At 38.6% G+C, this 19,258-nt stretch overlaps 1 protein-coding gene across 6 annotated transcripts in view; it reads right to left on the bottom strand.

Moving 5' to 3' along the window:
• SGPL1 (sphingosine-1-phosphate lyase 1) overlaps window positions 1-19,258 on the bottom strand; it is a 49,859-nt gene that overhangs the window by 19,543 nt on the left and 11,058 nt on the right. For all 6 annotated transcript variants that reach the window (XM_081267028.1, XM_081267032.1, XM_081267029.1 and 3 more), the window contains exons 3-5: window positions 8,904-9,069; window positions 4,173-4,240; window positions 975-1,122 (exon numbers count right to left, since the gene is read on the bottom strand). In XM_081267028.1, the coding sequence (XP_081123154.1) occupies window positions 975-1,122; window positions 4,173-4,240; window positions 8,904-9,069 (382 nt within the window). The remainder of the gene's footprint in view (window positions 1-974; window positions 1,123-4,172; window positions 4,241-8,903; window positions 9,070-19,258) is intronic.

The raw sequence follows: 19,258 nt of genomic DNA, 5'->3' as shown, positions 1-19,258 counted from the left end.
ACACTCTTAAACCTCAAGCTATTTGTTGTCTTTATCCTTTCCATATATGTTCATGCACACGTGCATACACACATACACACACAAAGCACTGTGTAACTGTGAGATACACAGAGACATCAGGTAGAGCTAGAGAGAAAGACCATACCTACTTTTACCGATCTGATATACGTGACCTGTGTTCACCTTCTGACTATGAAATCAGAATGACTTTTTTATTTTCTTTCGTGCCTTCATAGAGACTTTGTAATTTCAATATGATTCTGTGTTCCATTTGTATTACCTATATTGTTTTTTTAAACACAAATGTATCTGTTTTATTTATGCTTCCAGAAAGAAATGAAACCAAGTTCCACTGTGAAATTTGCTTGCTTTATGGATGAAAGATGAATCTAAAAATAATTTTCAAATTATGTAATTTGGCCCTCTTGAAAATATAAGGATTAGAGATGAGCTATTTTTATTTTTATTTTATTTATTTATTTATTTGTTGGGGGGTAACCGAGGATTGAACTCAGAGGCACTCAACCACTGAGCCACATCCCCACCCTATTTTGTATTTTATTTAGTGACAGGGTCTCACTGAGTTGCTCAGTGCCTTGGCATTGCTAAGGCTGGCTTTGCATTCACCATCCTCCTGCCCCTCAGCCTCCCAAGCTGCTGAGATTACATGTGTGCACCTCCATACCCAGCTATTGTATTTTAATTGCTATACAGGGAATTGAAGCCAGAGGTGCTCTACCACTGAACTACATCCCCAGCCCTTTCTATTTCAGAGAAAGCGTCTTGCTAAGTTGCTGAGGCTAGCTTTGAAACTGCAACCCTCCTGATGTGGCTTTCTGAGTCGCTGAGTATAGGTTGCACCACTGCACCTAGCTGTGCAAGAATGAGTTACTCTTAACCAACATGAACATTAAACAAAGACAAAATCAGCATCTGCAAGGAAGGAGACAACACACACATGAACAGCATCTTACCCATAGAGCTGTACTCCTTGAGTTTTTCCAGAACTGCAGATGAGCTCAGACCCTGGGAGGGGAGAACTTTCACATATTCTTTGTCCACTCTCAAGAATGACATGTTCTTGTTGATATCCTCCTTAGTCTTGTTCAGCTTGGCTTGGATCTTTAAAGGTAGAAAGACAAAGTTTAAAAAAAAAGGAGAGAAAAAAAATTAGCAAGACGCAATAGAGAGTATACAAATGCCAGTTATTAGACAGTCAATCAACTGCTCAACAATAAGCAATGCAGGAGGAGTACTGAACCAGGTTATTTTTTTCATAAAAAGATGTGATATTTTGACGGTTTACCGAGCATATTCAACAGTCTCTTAGAAGTTTGAAGAGTCAACCATCTCTCTACAGGTCAAAGATATGCTCAATTTCTTTCTACACCCCTTTTCTCTGCCACGCTGACATCACCACTGCCTTACTTGGTTTGCAGTTGCTGAAATCAGCAATAATCTGAATGCAATATTTGGGCTTTGTCCCTGTCTTGGTAGCAGCCTAAAGTGCATATATGGAAAAAGAAAAAGTAGAGTCAAGAAACCCACCACACTGTATTAAAGGGATCTTGCTCACTGTGCAAGTGATAAGCAATTTCAGAAGACATGCACAGTACACATTAGGACTCTGGTGAGCCCCTTCAAGTGCCCGAGCCCCTTCAAGTGCCCATGTATAAGCACAAGACTTCAGGAACTGCCAGATAACTGTGTCCTCCTCAAGCTGCTGTCAACAGCTTGTACTGTCTGACCCTGAAATCCTATAGGAACTAAGGGCCTTTCTGCTAAGTAATTTATCAATTAAGGTTATTTCTTTTCCATTCTCATAACCACAGCTTCTAAGCCATTTTCTTTCATTCATTCTCTTACTTATTTGTTCAACAAATATTTGCTGCAGGTCAGGGTTACACAGTGAACAAAACAAACTTAGGCAGTGGGGGGGAAAAAAAAAAAAAAAAAAACACTCCTGATCTCAAGAGGTGTACTTTTAGTCAAAGAGACAGAAAATGAAAAGCCATGTATGAAAAGTGCTAGGGGAAAAAAAAATAGAGCAGAGTAAGAGGCAGGTCTCTGATAGTAAGTTTGGGGAGGGGCTAAGTGCTGCAATTTGTGCCATGTTACAGTGCTAGAGCTTCAGTGATGTATTTGTTAAAGTCTAATTCCAAGATCTCACTCTAAACTATTTAGACTTTCTCAGTCCAAGTCATGGATGATTAGAATACAAGATCTTCTTAGGCCCTCAGAGAAACCACAGGAAAAACACTTCTTTAAAGCATGTCTACATAGCATCCCATGTTAGCACTGGCAGGTAGCAGAGTCCACACTCTCAGGCAATGCCGAGGCATCTATGGACATGGAAATATTTTAAAAGTTGTAAATAAAAAATTATGCTGAACACACAGTGACCCCGCAACAGGAAGAAACCAGGAAAGCTGAGCTTCTGTGTGGACTATGATGCTATAATAAAAGAAGGCAGACTAAAAACAGCAATGAGAGGAATATTAGAAAGCACAGCAAGCACTTTCCCACCTCCAATTCCTGCCTCAGAGTTTCTATCAATTACCCAATTTTAATCTGTTCATTTATTTAAAAAAAAATTGTTATGAACTTGTTTACTTGTTTATTTTCTGTCATCATTGCTAAACTATAAATTTCACAAGGAGGAAGGACTTGGTCTTGTTCACCACCCTATCCCCAGCACCAGGGAAGTACATGATGACACTGAGCAAATGTCAATAACACGTGTTGCATAAGTGAGTAACAGATTCTTGCATGTGTACATACAGAAGAAATAAATAACTTTTTGCCTTTAAGCCTCAGAATCTGTGTCTGAAAAATGGAGGGTAACCAGATCATCTCTAAGGATCTCCAAATTCTGTTATTTTATAAATTTAAAGATGGGTTCTGGAACCCTAGCATTTATTTGTCTCGAAATCCTGAAATTGAAGAAGAAAATGAGAAGCCTAAGAGGAAAAAAAATGCAGGGAATGCTAAGGGGGAATCCTGCTAACCTCTGTGAGCCAGCCTATCTTCCAGCCTCTCCCCTCCCCACCCAGGAAAGGATAAACTGAAAAAACACTTGAAGGCAGGTAAAGTTGGAAAAAAATCAAAGGAAAGGTGAGGGGCAAGGTACAGAAGGGTATGATAATAGCAAGGCCTCAACTGCCTTCCTTAGAGCTTGCAAGAGGCCTGCCCTGTTTTATCTTTGCCTGTGACAAGGAGTGTGAGGACACCAAGGAACATATCTTATCCCAGTGTGGGTGAGGATAGAGAGGACACAGTGGAGAGGGCAAACAGGTTCAAAGAGCAAGAGAATGGCTGTTATCTCTCGACATTTCTAAACCTGGGATAAGCAAACTGCATCCAGAGGCCAAAGCTGGCTTGTTTTTGTGAACAGTGTTCCCAGAACACAACCAGACTCATTCCTTAACCTGTGTCCTCCTGCTGCAACACAGTATGGCCTGCAGAGTCTAAAATGCTTCCTAGGTAGGCCTTTATAGAAGTGTGCCAATCCCAATCTAACCCCTAGATAAATGTCCAACTCAGCCCTGCCAAATGATGTTCTAAAGCTCAGTAACACTTCAGGGTTTCTATTTTCAAATTCTTCTGGAACAGGCCTCTCATCATCCCTCCTATAGCCAAATATGTTGGAGAAAGGGTTAAGTTAAGGTTTCTCAACCTTGTCCCCTTTTGACTTTTTTTTTTCCACTAGAGATTAAACTCAGACTCTCTTGTAGGCAAGTGTTCTACTCCTGATCTGTATCCTCATGATCTATACACTAGCCCTTTTAAAACTTTTGTTTGGAGATTAGGGTCTCACTAAGTTGGCCAGGATAACCTTGAATTTGAGACTCTTCTGCCTCAGCCTCCTGAACAGCTAGATTACAAGCATGTGCCACCACCCTGACATCCCTTTTGACATCTGGAGCCAGAGAATCTCTGCTGTGGTGTATCCTGTACACTGCAGGATATGTCACAGCACACCTGGCCTCTATCCACTAGATGCCAATACCATGCCACAAAGTTTTGACAATCTAAAACTGTCTCCAGATACTGCCACAAATCTTCCCTGGAGGTAAGGAACAAAATCACCCCTCCACCTTAAGAATCTAACAAAAACAGAAAGAAGTATAATTATTGAGGGGTAAGAAAAGACCTAAGGAAAGTTCACTTACCTTGCGACCAATAAATGGCATCTTCCTGGTAAGCTTAAAAAATTTCTTCTTGAGGCGTGACCATAAACCTATAAGAAAATTAGTCAAATAAATTTTCATAGATATGACCAAGAGAGCAATTATTCAATGTGTCTCTCACAACCTCACTTGCCTATGAATTATGGAATTTTTTATTACCAAAAAAAAAACTTTTAAATTCAGTTTTACATAGTCAAAAATTTAAACATACTTACAATGAAAGTTTTTCTCTTGTATTTCTCTTCCAGGCCTCATCTTGCCCTATTAGTTTCCAGCCTACGTTTCAATGGTTTCTTTACACATATGAAGTAAAAGCAAAGGTACATTCCTAGCCAGTATGGTGGTGCACACCTGTAATCCAAGCTAATCAGGAAGACTAAGGCAGGAGAATCACAAGTTCCAGGCTAGTCTGAGCAACTTAGCAAGACCCTGACTCAAAAGAAAAGAAAGAAAGGGCTGGGGGCATAGCCCAGTGGGGTGCCTGCCTAGTATGCATGAGGCACTGGACTCAACTCCCAGTACCAGGAAAAAAGGCATCTTCTTATCTGTTGCCCTTATTACACAAAAGGTAACCGTCTACCACCTTATGAGACTTTTGTTTTTCCACGTCAGTCATCCCAGCTACATGGGAGGCTGAGGCAGGAAGAGCACCAGTTCAAGGCTAGTATTGGCAAGAGAGAACCTGTCTCAAAAAATAAAAAGGACTGGGGACATAGCTCAGTGGAACAGTACCTCTGGGTTTAATCCCTAGTACTGCAATGAAAAAAAGAAAGACAAAAGATCAGTGCTACCTCACTTGTTCATTTTTATAACTGCAAATTATCCCTCTATATGAATGTACCATGATCTGTTTAACCTTCCCCTGACAGATATATAGATCATTTCTAATAATACTATTACAAATCAGGCTAAAACAACTAACTTTGTAACATTTACCATAGTGCATACATACAAGAATATCTACAGGATAGACTCAGAAGCAGAATTGCTCAGTTAAATGTCAGATGTATTCTTCTCAGAGTTCTTGACTTTCCCAGGGTTTCCACAGATGACCAACAATTCTCTTCCTTTCCCTGAACCAAATGGCTGAGCATGTTTGTGTTTTTGTTTTTGTTTTCTGGATCTATGCTCCAGTCTCTCAACCAACACAGATCCTAGCAACATTTTTTGGATCTAAAAAGAGCTTGAAAATCATAGAAACCAAAGTCCATATTGTCAGGCAGTATATAAAGGATAAACACAGAAATCTGATTTTGTTAATTATAATAATTACAAATACACTGCAGGCATCTAAATAGACAGATATGCCTTCTAATATATTCACATTTAAAAATGTCTCAACTGACTGACAACAATATTCTGAAGTTGGTCTAAAAGGTTTTACACACCATCCAATAGAAAAAAAGGCACCGAAGATCCAGCTTGAGCACTAGCTCAAGGCCACAGATGAGATCAATGACAACAGGGATTTAACTGAAGTCTTCATTTTTTAAGTCCAGAACTTCAAGGAATCTATGCTACTTCAAAAGCACAGTAGGAATTTTCTGTTATCCCAAATTAGACTGTAATAATCTAGACCCAGCTGTTATCTAGGCACGAACTTCCTGCATTTCTAGGAGACCTGGGCATTCCCACTCGCTCTCCATTCCACTACCATGGAGAGCGACCTCCCTCTTCTCCTGTTTTATTACATGACAGCTTGCAGCTCTGCTAGTTGTTTTGGCTTCTGTTTTTGCTCAGGCCATTCCCTGTCTTTCCACCTCCCTCTATCATCAACACTCTGTAGATGCCTGGGACAAAACCAGTCACCAAGGCACAGTCTGAATAGTAAGACAAAGGAACTAAAACCATTAATTTGTAGTTACTTTTCTGTGTGAATTTCAGAGCATTTCCTTCCAGTCCTAAGTTCTACACACTGTAATACACAACCGAGGCCTTCTTTATGTAACCACATCATCTTCTCACTGTGAGCATTTTCTACATTATTAAAAATTCTTCCCAAGCACATTTTAAATATTATCAAATAATAATAACAAAGTGGGATTCTTAAGCTGCTTGTTATTTAACTCTTTTTCTTTCTCAGCCTCCTGAGTTCCTGGAATTACATGTGGGCACCACTGTACCCAGCTTATTCAACTTTAACGATGTTACTTATAAAGACTCAGAACTGCTTCTTTAACAGATGAATTAACTAATTAATTAATGAGGTGGAAAATTATCTAAAAATCAGCAGACTGGGCCAACCTTCCTTAAGTATAGTAATGTGTCCACGGAGGAAAGTAAAAGAATAAACTACTTCTTTGAAAGTTGTAAGGAAAAAAAGGGACAGAGCAAAAGGAATGGATACAGCATAATAATGGAGAAATTTAAAGTGAAATATCATGTGAATTTAAGTAAAGTCCCTGGAGGTACAGAAAGAAAAGTAAACAAAACTTTTTAGTGGTGGTTACCAAGGATGGTTGGGAAGTGAGATTTGAGGAGATGCTGGTCAAGGGATACAAAATTCTAGTCAGACAGGAGGAATAACTTCAAGAGATTCATTAACAGCACGGTGAGTTCAGTAAATAACAACATATTATATACTTGAAAATTGCTAGAGAGTAGATTTTAAGTGTTCTCATCACAAAAAAGGCATGGGAGATAAAGTGTATGTTTAGTTTGACTTAGCCATTCCACAATATATACATATTTCAAAATATCACTTTGTACATCACAAATATAATTTGTCAATTTTTAAAAATATTTTTAAATTTTTTAGTTTATAGATGAACACAATATCTTTGTTTATTTTTATGTGGTGCTGAGGATCAAATCCAGTGCCTCACAAGTGCGAGGCAAGTACTCTGGCACTAAGCCACAACTCCAGCCCTAATTTTTGTCAATTTTTAAGAAAGGATTTTAATAAGAATTTTTTAAGTTAAAATAAGAAGTGCCAATGTAAGAATAACAATGTTTGGCTCTTGACAGTTTACAAATTCCTTTCACACAAATGATGCTCATATTACCTGTGACTAATTAGGGCAGGTAATATTATGCCCATTTGATTGTGAGGAAGCCAGGCTAAAGACCCCCCATAAAACTGGTTTCCATTAATGTGCTATGGACAATCCCACAGTTAGAATCAACACTACAGTATGGAGGCATAGCTATGACTGATCACCACAGAGAATTAGGAAGACTGTGCCTTCCAGAACGGCTGACCTCTGCTCAGATTATTGTTGCTCCCACTTCTTACCTTCACTAGTCTCCACCCTGAGGTTCCAGAACAACTGTCTCCCCCGCAGAAAGGAATGCAGAGTGTAAAAATCAGCCAAATTTGATATGAGTCCAGATTTTAGACTCCTCAGTGCAATACACTAAAAATAACTTGATTGTTTAGCAATAGGTAGCATATTTCTACCTTATCAAGGTGCTAAGGGGGAAATAAAACCCCTCGATTCCATCAAAATTATCTCTAATCTTTGGAGGAAAGATATTATGATCTGCATCTCAAATTCAATGTGGAATTTACAAAATAATAACTGCTTTTGTGTGTATGTGTAAAGGAGTATAAAACTATTAGTGTTCAACAATTTTTGACATAAAAACTACCTTTTGTATGGGTTAACCTGATTGAAATTAGACGTACAAAAAGATACAAATAGCGGTATCCTTTGGTAGCAAGATTTTAATTTTGTTCCTATGGCTTATTCATATATCTAGATTTCCTACAATAAACATGAACTATTTTTATAAAAAGAAAAATATGTATTATTAAAAACAAAACAGCCAGGTATGGTGACACAAGCTTGTAATCCCAGTGGCTTGGGAGGCTGAAGCAGGAGGATCACGAATTCAAAGCCAGCCTCAGCAACTTAGTGAGGTCCTAAGCAACTTAGCAAGGCCCTGTCATAAAATAAAATATAAGAAACATTGAGTATGTGGCTCAGCACAAATGTGTTTAAGCACCTCTGGGTTTAGTCTCTGGTACCAAAACACAAAAACAAATAAAAACAAAACAACTTTGGCTTGGAATTCAGCCCACAAAGATTTAGATGGCACAACTTATTAATATACTGCCATTAACTTTTCTCATGGAATGCAAGGATACATTCCCTTTTAAACATTAAAAAGGAGGTAAGTAAATACCAGGTGCAGAAGGCTGTGCCTCAGTTAAGTTACATGCCTGGCACAGTGAGCTGCAAAACTGAAAATGAAAGTAGATATCTAACTGTAAAAAAATGCAAAGCGTTAGGTAATGCCTATGTTAACTAGCTCAATTTAGCCATTCCACAATGTATACATAGTTCAATACAGCATGTGATACACAATAGATATGATTTTTGTTTGTTAATCAAAACAAATTAACAAAACTTTTTAAAGCATACCTAAGATTAATACTAATTATAGCAAAGAAATATAAAAAGTTCTAAATTTAGTCTGGTTTCATAAATACACTATTTTAAAAGAAAAGTGTACAGAATGATGGTTGCCAGGGGCTAGAGGTATAAATGCAAAAAAAAAAAAAAAAAATCAATATAAACAGTAATGGTTACCAAAAAATCCTATTTGGTTTCCTTTACCAACCAGGAAACACTATCACTCTCCATTTAAAAAAAAAATTAAAAACTGGAACTGAACCAGAAGTCAAGAAATTAGTCCAAACCCATCAGCCATGACTTCCACAGCTAGTGACACTCCACTATGCCTTTACAGAAGGAACAGTATACTCACTCTCTGGCTGGAAAATAAACTCGTACACCCAGACTATCAACAGGGTCCATGCGACACTCCATGCAATCAGCTGCCAGGGCTCATATTTGGTGCAATGCCCATTTACATAATTCTTGGCTTTTGTGGAGTATACTTCCAAAATCTCGAAGTAGGGCTCAAAGGCCTTCTAGAAATACAAGAGAAAGAAAAAAAGAAAAAGAAACATTACATTCAAAGTCAGAAAAGAAGCCTGTTCTTATTTTGTTCCTCAGCTCTCATTTTTCAAGGGCAAGCCCATTCATGATGCAGCCCTACCTCAGCAATAATCTTATCATCCTCTAAAGCCCTGAAAGCTTCTGTACCATTCATTCCAGTGTAACATTGCCACTTGTGAGCCCTGTGGACTTTGACACAATTTTTGATCTTCTGCTTATTTTGCAAAATAAGAGGGCTAAATTTGATCATCATATGAGTTCTAAAGCTTTTATACAACTGCCAATATTCTCTGTTCCCCCCACCCTTTTCTTGGACAGTACTGGGGATTAAATCCAGGTCAATCTCCAGCCCTGTTAATTAATTAGTTAATTTTTGAGACAGGCTCTCACTAAGTTGCCCAGGCTGGCCTAAAACTTGTGATTCCCAAGGCTTCTGAGTAGCTCAGATTATAGGTGTGTGCCACCATTCTCAATAAAAATGTCATTTTTCTTCTTCTCTACTTTATTTGAATCTTTACCTTCTCTAACCCAACAGTCAGCAGACTGGTTCTGTAAAGGGCCAGACATAGCAAATCAATCATTGTCAAAAATATTCTGCTGCTGCTGCAGTGCAAGCAGTCATAGATGGTATGTGAACAAATGAATGCATCTGTGTTCCTACAGAATTTAATAATGCACACTAAAATCTCAACTTCATATTAATTTTCTCACATCAAAATCTTTTTCCTCCCAACAATTTTAAAAGTGTAAGAATCACTTAGTTCATAGCCTAGATTTAGCCTGTAGGCTACAGATTGCTAATCCCTGTTGTAAGGCTCTACTTGAGTTGTAAAATTCTACATCAGGTTCCATATTTTATCATCATTTGTATCCCTCACAATGTATCCCTGTCATAAACAAGAAGAAAACACTGTCATCTGTAAACTTACCAGAATATTTTTTGTGAGAATTCATCTCTCCCTTTAAATTCAAGTATTCACTCGTGATAAGCTCCATATAGAACTGATCCCAATCTGCCTTGCAGTCTACTCATCTATTTCTTATCTCGCTGGCTACAAGGTTAGGGCCTTGAAGGAAGACTAGCTCTTTTTTTATTTACAACCCCCATAGTGCCCTGCAAAAATGAGTTCATCTGATAGCTTCTTATTACTCACTTATTCAGCATTTTGAAGGCACAAAGCTGGAGAAGCTTTGGGTAAGCAGCATAGCTCCCGGTCCTTACTGAGATTACAACCTAGCAGGAGAGGCATCTGTGTGTTGCTGTATACCTGGTGCATGCATACCTACACAGGCTCTCTCTCACGTGCACACATACACAACAAAAACTCTTCAGAGGAAAAGCCATAGAAGGACATAGGTAAGTTCTAAGAAATCACTGAGGAAGCCCTACCTCACTCTACTTGAGATAATGAAAATTAGGATAAAACCTCAGCTAGTTAAAAAGGTAAAAGAAAATTCTCTAGGCAGAAAAGCTTAAAAAAAAAAAGTCACACCAGAAGAGAAAAGAACAGCTGCAAAAGCATAAAAGAAACTGGGAATGGCAGAGGTTCCGTGTGGTAAAAATAAAGCTAGAGGACGGTAGGGACCACATGTGTCTTACCAGTACTCAAGCCCCAATATACAGCACAGTGCCCAGCACACAACTTGTACTGAATAAAACTTGGACAGTGTGGGCAGGGCCAAGTAAATTAATAAACTCATTAGTCAGAGTACTAAGGCCAGAAGAAAGACAGTAGGCCTATATTTAAAATGGGCTTGGAGCTGGGCATGGTAGTGCACACCTGTAATCCCAGTGGCTCGGGAGGCTGAGGCAGAAGAATCATGAGTTCAAAGCCAGCCTCAGCAAAAGTGAGGCGCTAAGCAAATCAGTGAGACCCTGTCTCTAAATAAAATACAAAATAGGGCTGGGGATGTGACTCAGTGATGGAATGCCCCTGAGTTCAATCCCCGGTCCAAAAAAAAAAAAAAAAAAAAAAGGTTTGGGCAATCAGATTAGATTAAGTGGACTTTAAGCCAAAGTTAATCAGAAAGGACAAAGAAGGCCATTTCATACTGCTTAAGGGAATTATACACCAACAAGACATGACAATCACAAATATTTATGCCCCAAACAATGGAGCATTTATGTACATCAAACAAACCCTTCTCAATTTCAAGAATCAAATAAACCACAACACAATAATCCTGGATGACTTTAACATGCCTTTGTCACTATTGGATAGATGCTCCAAACAAAAACTAAATAAAGAAGCTACAGAAGTAAAAAATACAATTGATAATTAAGACTAACAGACACATATAGAATATTTCATCCATCAATGACTGAATACACTTTGTTCTCAGCACATGGATTCTTCTCTAATATAGACCATATTATGTAAGCTATCGCATATGTTGGTATACAATAGTAATATTACCTTAATATATTTTTAGCATCTGTAGGGTTACTCTGATAGCTCCCTTTCTACTGATATTAATTTTTGTATTCTTGCTTTTTTCTTGATTAGACTGATTGATTTTTATCAAATTTCACCTGCATTATTTCTTCTCTTTTTCATATATTTCTGCTCCTATCCATATGCACTGCTATAAGATCATGAAAGCTTAGAGAGGCCAGGTGCTTAACGGGTGCTTCTTGAAAACATTTACACCTGCCATGGACCAAATGTTTATGTTCCCCCAAAATTCCACCTTGAAACCTACTGCTCTATCGCTGGTGGTGTAAGAAGTGGAAGCTTTTGGGAAATGATTGGGTCAGGAAGGCAGAGGCTCTCATCATAGGAGCAGTGCTCTTATACAAGAGAGCCCAAAGAGCTAATTCATCCCTTTTACCAGGTGAAGACACAGAAAGAAGACAGTTTCTATGAAGCATTTGTATGAACTCACTTCTATGAGAGAGACCTTTTAGCCCCTCATCAGACCCCCAATCTGCTGTTGCTTTGATCTTATACATTCAAGCCCTCAGAACTGTAAGAAATTAATTTTTGTTGTTTATAAGCCACTCAGTTTATGGCATTTTGTTATCACAGCCCAAATGGACTAGGACAATACCCTTAGTAATTAGAATGTGGTACAGACAATTACTGCAAGTACTGAGTTCCCTCGAGGGCCATCCACGGAAACAACCAAATCTGCAATGTCTACCCCCCACAGTTCTTGGTGGCCATCCCCTAGAGCCCACTGTTGCTATCAATAACCTCAATCCTACAAAGCAGTAGCAGTACCATTCAGAATCTTGGAAAGACCACAGAGTCTGTCATCAAAGGTATGCCCTATGAAGAACTGCTTAGTAGGGTAAAGCTGTTACCAAACCCAAAGGGTTAAGAGTGGGGATGTGGTTCAATGGTACAGCACTTGCCCAGCATGTGTAAATCCCTGTGTGTGATCCCCAGCATATCTCTCTCTTACCCACCCCCCCACACACACGAAAGTAGTGTGCATAATAATGAATACAATGATGCAAAGATGAAAGAATAATCACTCAGATCAGCTTTTCTTTTGCAGATACTAACTTCTAATTTGCTCAGAAATTAGAGATTACCAGTGTCAAAAAATGACTATAATCAATTCTTCCTAAAACAAAACTGAAAAATAACAGAACCTATATTAGGGAGAAAGCAAAGAACAACAAATGCAATCTAATTTTTTAAATGTTTTTAAATTAAAATATGAAGACATGCCTCATTAACATTTATATAATTAAATTCAATGAAAATATATTTTCTTGTTAATAGGTTTGATTCTTAAGAGGATAATGGGAATCCCTGAATTCAAAAGGGATACTTTAAGAGGAGATAATCTCTAATTCTCTAATTCTGAAGACAGAATTAGGTTGTAACTGGATGGGTCTTGACAACTTTTTGAGTAGGTGACTAGCTGGTCATAGAAATTACATCTCCTGGCATCATTCTAAGGTCCTTCTAGGTTACTACAAACAATCTAGATTCAGTCCCCAGTGGAGAAGCACCTCATAGCACTGAGAGCTCACTGAATTATTGGGCTCTGTGGGGTAACGCATCCTATCTTGAAAAAAAGGACAAGGTAATTCCTTTGGGCCTTGAAAACAGCACAAACCTCAGGTTGGATCCTGATGCAATACCCCAGCCCTTGGGAAGCATCAGATTTAGGAGCTGAAAGAGAGCATTAGAGATCAAGTTCAGTATTCCCACTTCACAGGCTGAGGCCCGAAGAGAAATGGGTGGCTGACCTTGCACAGACAGGCTCATGCTGGGTGAAACCTAGGAACCCAAGCCCTTTGACTCAGTATTCAGCACTCTTTCAACCCATAATTCAGTGTCCCTGGGCAGAGGATCCCTTAACACATTTCAGTCCATTGACACCCCAAGAGCTTTCCTGTTATGATTCATATTCTGGGCAGAATCTATCCCGGATATATGGTGTAGCTAGGAGTTGGGGTTGTGGCTCAGCGGTAGAGCTTAGCATATGCAAAGACCTGGGTTCGATCCTCAGCACCACATAAAAATAAACAAATGTATAAAAAAATTGTGTAGCTAGGTTACAACTACAGATTAACATTTAGAGGGAGCTGGCATGAGAATTTAATATAATCACTATTTCTCATAACAGCAATTTCAGTGTTGATTTTTACACAGTACAAAACTACAGTTTGTACAGTCAAAAGCAAAATGCACACAAGCCAGCTTCCTTGGGCTCCTAAAATAACACATACCTTTCAAATGTGCTTGACCCAATGCAGATTGCTGACCACCAGAGACTTGGGGCAGAGAGTCCCAAGAAAGTTTGTCACTTACTCAAGGAGACACTCAAAACAGTAAAGTCTAATGTTACTGATCTCTGCAGATTAACTATAAAACTTGGGCTCTGGGAAAGTTCCTTCCCTATTCACACCATGTTAGTCTTCTTTGAATATCTGATATGCTAAATACCTGAGATGCCTCAATTCAGGTTATTTCTGAGGAGCTAAACAGGGGCAAACTACATTAGCCTATTGGATTGTGGGTTAATCTGACCTAGAGGCAAAGCATTTAATCCCAGTGAGGGAGAATAAGAAAAAGATTTCAACACATGACCTCTCTTATGGTACTGGAGCTGATAAGAATGCAAATAAGAGGGAGTATATAGGGGCTGTGTTTGTGGCTCAATGGTAGAGCACTTGCCTAGCACAGGTGAGGCATGGGTTCGATCCTCGGCACCATGTTAAAAAAGAAGAACATGAGATAAAGATATTGTATCATCTATAACTAAAAATATATTTTTTTAAAAAGAAAGTATATAGGTCTCATAGCCCCTGCACCTCCTAAAACAGCATCTTCAACACAGCAGGAGCTCAACATTTGTTTGATTAAAATAAAATAATTATAATGGCGCACTGATTTTTGACAGCTTTGTTTTGTTAATATCCTAGGAAGTCTCTGCCTCCCCCTCTCCCACATCTCTCTTATTTAAGCTGTGTAGACAGTAGTAGTGGGTTGAATCTGAAGAGAAAGGCTGGTTATTTGAAACCACACTGCACACATAGGCACTATTCTGACAAGCCACACCACAGGCTATCAGAGGTGATATGTACTTCATAGACAAGGGCACTGAGTCCAAAGATCACACAGCTCAAAATGCCATAGAAAGGACTCAAACCTCCTGGTTCAAAAATACATTATTTTTTCCACATTTTCCACTTTGCAGTTTTCCAGAAACAAACTATTTGTGGTACAAATCAGAAGACCAATAGGTTCAAAACTAACAATTCTCTAAGTCCATTCATCTAGTTTATTCCAAGAGCCAAATGAAGAGCCCAGGGCTTCGCTACTCCCAAGAAAGCCAACACTGCCAGATGATGAGGTGTCCACAAAGGCTGGACTCTTCCGGGATGTGGGCAGCTACTGAATAGCCTTCTCAAACTACAAGCTTCATTCTGCCAGACTTTCACCACTCACACTACTCATCTGCTCCCAAAAGAAAGAAAGTTAGAAAGTTCTTTGAAAAGTTGTCTTCAAAAGTCACAAAATGAGCTGAGCATGGCAACACATGCCTATAAGGATTTTAAGTCTGAGACCAGCTTAGACAACTCAGAGAGACCCTGTCTCAAGATAAATTTTTTAAAAGTGTTAGGGATGTAGATCAGGGGTACAGAACTTGCCTGGCATGCAAAAGGTGTTGGGTTCAATCACCAGTACCACCAAAAAAAAAAAAAAAAAAGGTTAGATTCTGATATGGGCTCTGACTCTAGTTTGAGTCCAGGGAAGGCATATTTTGTTATTAGTGCTTAAACCCAGGGGCACTCTATCACTGAGCCACATCCTCAGCCCTTTTAATTTTTATTTTAAGACTGTGTCTTGCTAAGCTGCTTAGGGCCTAAGTTGCTGAGGATAGCCTCAAACGTGATCCTCCTGCCTCAGCCTCCAAAGTCTCTGGATTTAGAGGTGTACACTACCACAGGCTGGCCAGAATATAACTTCTTTTTTTTTTTTTTTTTTTAAAGAGAGAGTGAGAGAGGAGAGAGAATGAGAGAGAGAGAGAGAGAATTTTTAATATTTATTTTTTAGTTCTCGGCGGACACAACATCTTTGTTGGTATGTGGTGCTGAGGATCAAACCCGGGCCGCACGCATGCAAGACGAGTGCGCTACCGCTTGAGCCACATTCCCAGCCAGAATATAACTTCTTATTCAACACTTTTCTTAAACCAGGTGCATCAACACCATCCAAGGAGCTTAATGAACCTTCCAGAGGTTCTTTAAAAGTGCAGTATGGAGCCCAGAAATGTGTCTTTTGAAAAACCTCCCCCAGGTGTTTCTGACAGGCATACCATGATTTAAAAATGTTCCCATCTCTTTCTTTTATAAAAGAATCATCCAACAGCTAACTTAACATAATACTTAGACACAATCATCAAAGTTAGTGACTATCCAGATCTCCAAGGGAGAAACAGATACCCACTAAGCTTTCTTGCCAACTGTCCAAATTAGAGACTAGCCACATCAATCCACTAGATCAACTAATTATTCCTGGCTAATATTTATTCTTTGGCCAGACACTAATGAAAATCAAAATCTTCCACCCTGCAATCCTTCCACTTTCTTCACCTCTAATACAAATGCATGATTCAACATCCAGCAGTTCTTCCAGAAAGCCGAAATCTGAGCTTTAAAGCAAGAATGGGCTGTTGAGGAAAGGAAAAACCTGTTTTCACCCACTGCCTTAGTCCTAAGATCAAATGGTCTAAGGACCAAACCTCAGTTTAGAGGGTGAAGTTAAAATATAAAATAAACCCAAAGAGTTAGTATATTTATCCTTACTGTACTTATGTTCTAAAAATACACAAACCAAAGGTAACTCAACGTGGTTGTCTTTCATGTTACATTCTGCAGAACTTCAAGTGCAAAGCAAACAGGTAAGAAAACACTATTGTCTTTAGAGCTTCAAAAGGCATTAGAGTTTATCAGCAAAACAGATCACAAGCCCAAAGGGAAAACTCCCTTGGGTCATTAAAGAAGTGAGAACTGAGCAACAAAACTAAACATCATTCCAAGTAACCAGTAGTTACTGCAGATAAAGGAAAGGAAAATGTGTACACACACACACACATACACGCACACATACACATAATTTTTCTTTTTTTTTTTTTTTTTTTCCTTTTGAGACAGAGTCTTCTTATGTTGCCCAGGTTGGTTTCCAACTCCTAGGCTCAAGCAATCCGCCTGCCTCAGCCTCCCAAGTAACCGCAAGCACAGGGGCACCACCATGCTTGGTATGATTCAGAAATGTTTTGAGTGACTGAATCATCACTTTCTTAGGCAATCAACAGCAAAACTACATACTTCCCCTAAGATTCCACTATGTGAGTCAAGATGTCAGTAACTGAGCAGTTCATCTTGAAAAGTTTAACAATCCACAGGTTCCCTTCCAGCCATACTTTGTCAGGGTCAGATATGCATACTCAGTACTATTCAACAAGCACTTCCAAAATTAACAGCTCTACACTTAATACTGGAATAATCAGGAAAGCATCTTTCCATCTGAGACACAAAATAATCCTGGCTACAGAAAGGAGACAGAATACAATGTGCCCACATCATCAGGAGGGCACTCAGAGAAAACCAATGTGACTAAGCTTATAAAACCTAATGGGCGAAACATTGCTTTAAGGTCATTTTATTTACTTGCTTGTTATCAGGACAAAGAATGAAGTAAAGACATAGGATGATTATGTCAAGTTAAATTCTTAGAACCTCTCTTCTAAAATACATCATGTAGCTCGGTGGTACACCGTACTCTAAGGAACTTAAACGAGGAGAGAAGAGTAAAATGCATAAAATTAAGTTCTATAAGCAGAAGATCATGCCAAGCAATACAGAGGAAAAGAGTGATTATGGGCTTTTTAGGTAAATACACTCTTGGCCTAAGGCAACTAGGTAGGACAAAGGGAAAAACTCATTCAAGCTTGCATATGATGTCTTATTAAATTTGCTATGAATTCTCAGAGTCTATTAAAATATATAGCTAAGTGACTTACTGTGCATATGCACAGAGTCTATCTTTCAAAGTACAAAAGAAGTGTATTGACTTTTGAAGACTAGAAAAGGGAATTTCTTGGATAATAAGATCTACTGAAATAAGCCCATGTTCTTCACCCAGAACAGCCTTAATTTCTCTGAACACATCAACAGCTAGGGAAGAAGAGAGCTGAGTTTCTCCCTCCATTTACCTGTCTTACTAAACCTTTGTCATGGAGTTAAGAAACACAGATTTTTCCAAATTTTTAACTATTTGTAAAAATACCATCCCTTTGAAAGTCATGCTGCTATCAGAGATGAGAAATACTAAACATCTGAACAACCTAAGTTGCTAAGGCTACTTCTCTAGAGATTTCTGAAATGCAAATTTGTTCTAAAGAATAAAACAGGTACCTATCTGCGGGTCTCCAACTGACCCTCAGCCTTTGAAAAAAATTGCCTTTGAAAAGTCTGCCTTCCAAGTCCAGTCTCCAAGGAGCCATTTTTAAAGACTGACAGCAATACAAATTACCTTTCATCTCTATAAACCAGTGAACTGTGCCAGGTCCTGTAAGGTTCAGCTGACTTCCCTCTCCACTGTGGAAACTAGTTCTGCCTCCATTTGCATATTCATTTCAATATTACTGGCCTTTGAACTAGTTAAAACATCTGCCTGACTTCCTCATTCTGAGTAAAATCTTCTTTTTAAAAATAAGACATTTTGGACAATTTTAGGTTCACAGAAAAACTGATAGAAAGGTACATAAAATCCTCATATAACCCCTGTGGCACTCATGTAAAAAATAACATGTATAAATAACCTTTAAAATAAAATCCTCAACTTGTTCATTTTATATCTATATGCAGGTCATGATTTCACTTGATGAACATTATCTTTTAACAAAAGCTAGAGATCTTTATAATTCCTCCAATCTCAACCCCTCCCCAGAAATGATTAGAAACATAAAAGCTTGTATAAATAATTATAAAAGAGTTAAGGACGTCCTGAAGGCCAGTCATTGGGGCCCATATTCCCTAATTAACAATGCATAGCCTTGGTATTATAAAAGGCCCTATTACAATTAAAGTAAGCCCAAGATTCCTATGTCTTTGGTAGGTGAGAATTTTAGAAACACTATTGTATATAGCCACTATTTAAAATTCTCCAGGAAAAGCCCTACAGCCGAAATAAAAAGGAAAGCAGTTCTGACCCATACTAAACATGGATGAACCTTGAAAACACTGTAATAAATGAAAACAGTCAATCCCAAAAGATCACATCATGAGAAACTACATATATGAAATTCAATGAAACTTTTTTAAATATAAAATGTCCTGAACAAGCAAATCAGCAGACAGAAGTAGACTGGTAGTTTCCTAGAAGTAGAGGAAAATAAGGAAATGACTGCAGAATACAAGGTTTCTTTGGAAAGTGTTCTAAAATTGACTGTGGTGATGGCTGCACAAATCTCTGAATATACAAAACATTCACTGCGCTTTACACTTAAAAAGCACCATGACCCAGCAATGCCATCTGTGATCACTGGATGTCCTCTCAGCTAAGACTAGCTCCCTAAGATTCTTTGGACTAACGAGCTTTCTTTAAGAAAAGATGGGGGGACTCTTCTGAAAAGTTTCCAAATGAGCCAAAGACAGCAGAAACTGCAATTCCAGAATTGAGAGTACAATTC

Source organism: Spermophilus citellus (assembly GCF_964194105.1).
Source record: "Spermophilus citellus genome assembly, chromosome: 15".
NCBI lineage: Eukaryota > Metazoa > Chordata > Mammalia > Rodentia > Sciuridae > Spermophilus > Spermophilus citellus.
This window is presented reverse-complemented; position numbering and strand designations above follow the sequence as displayed.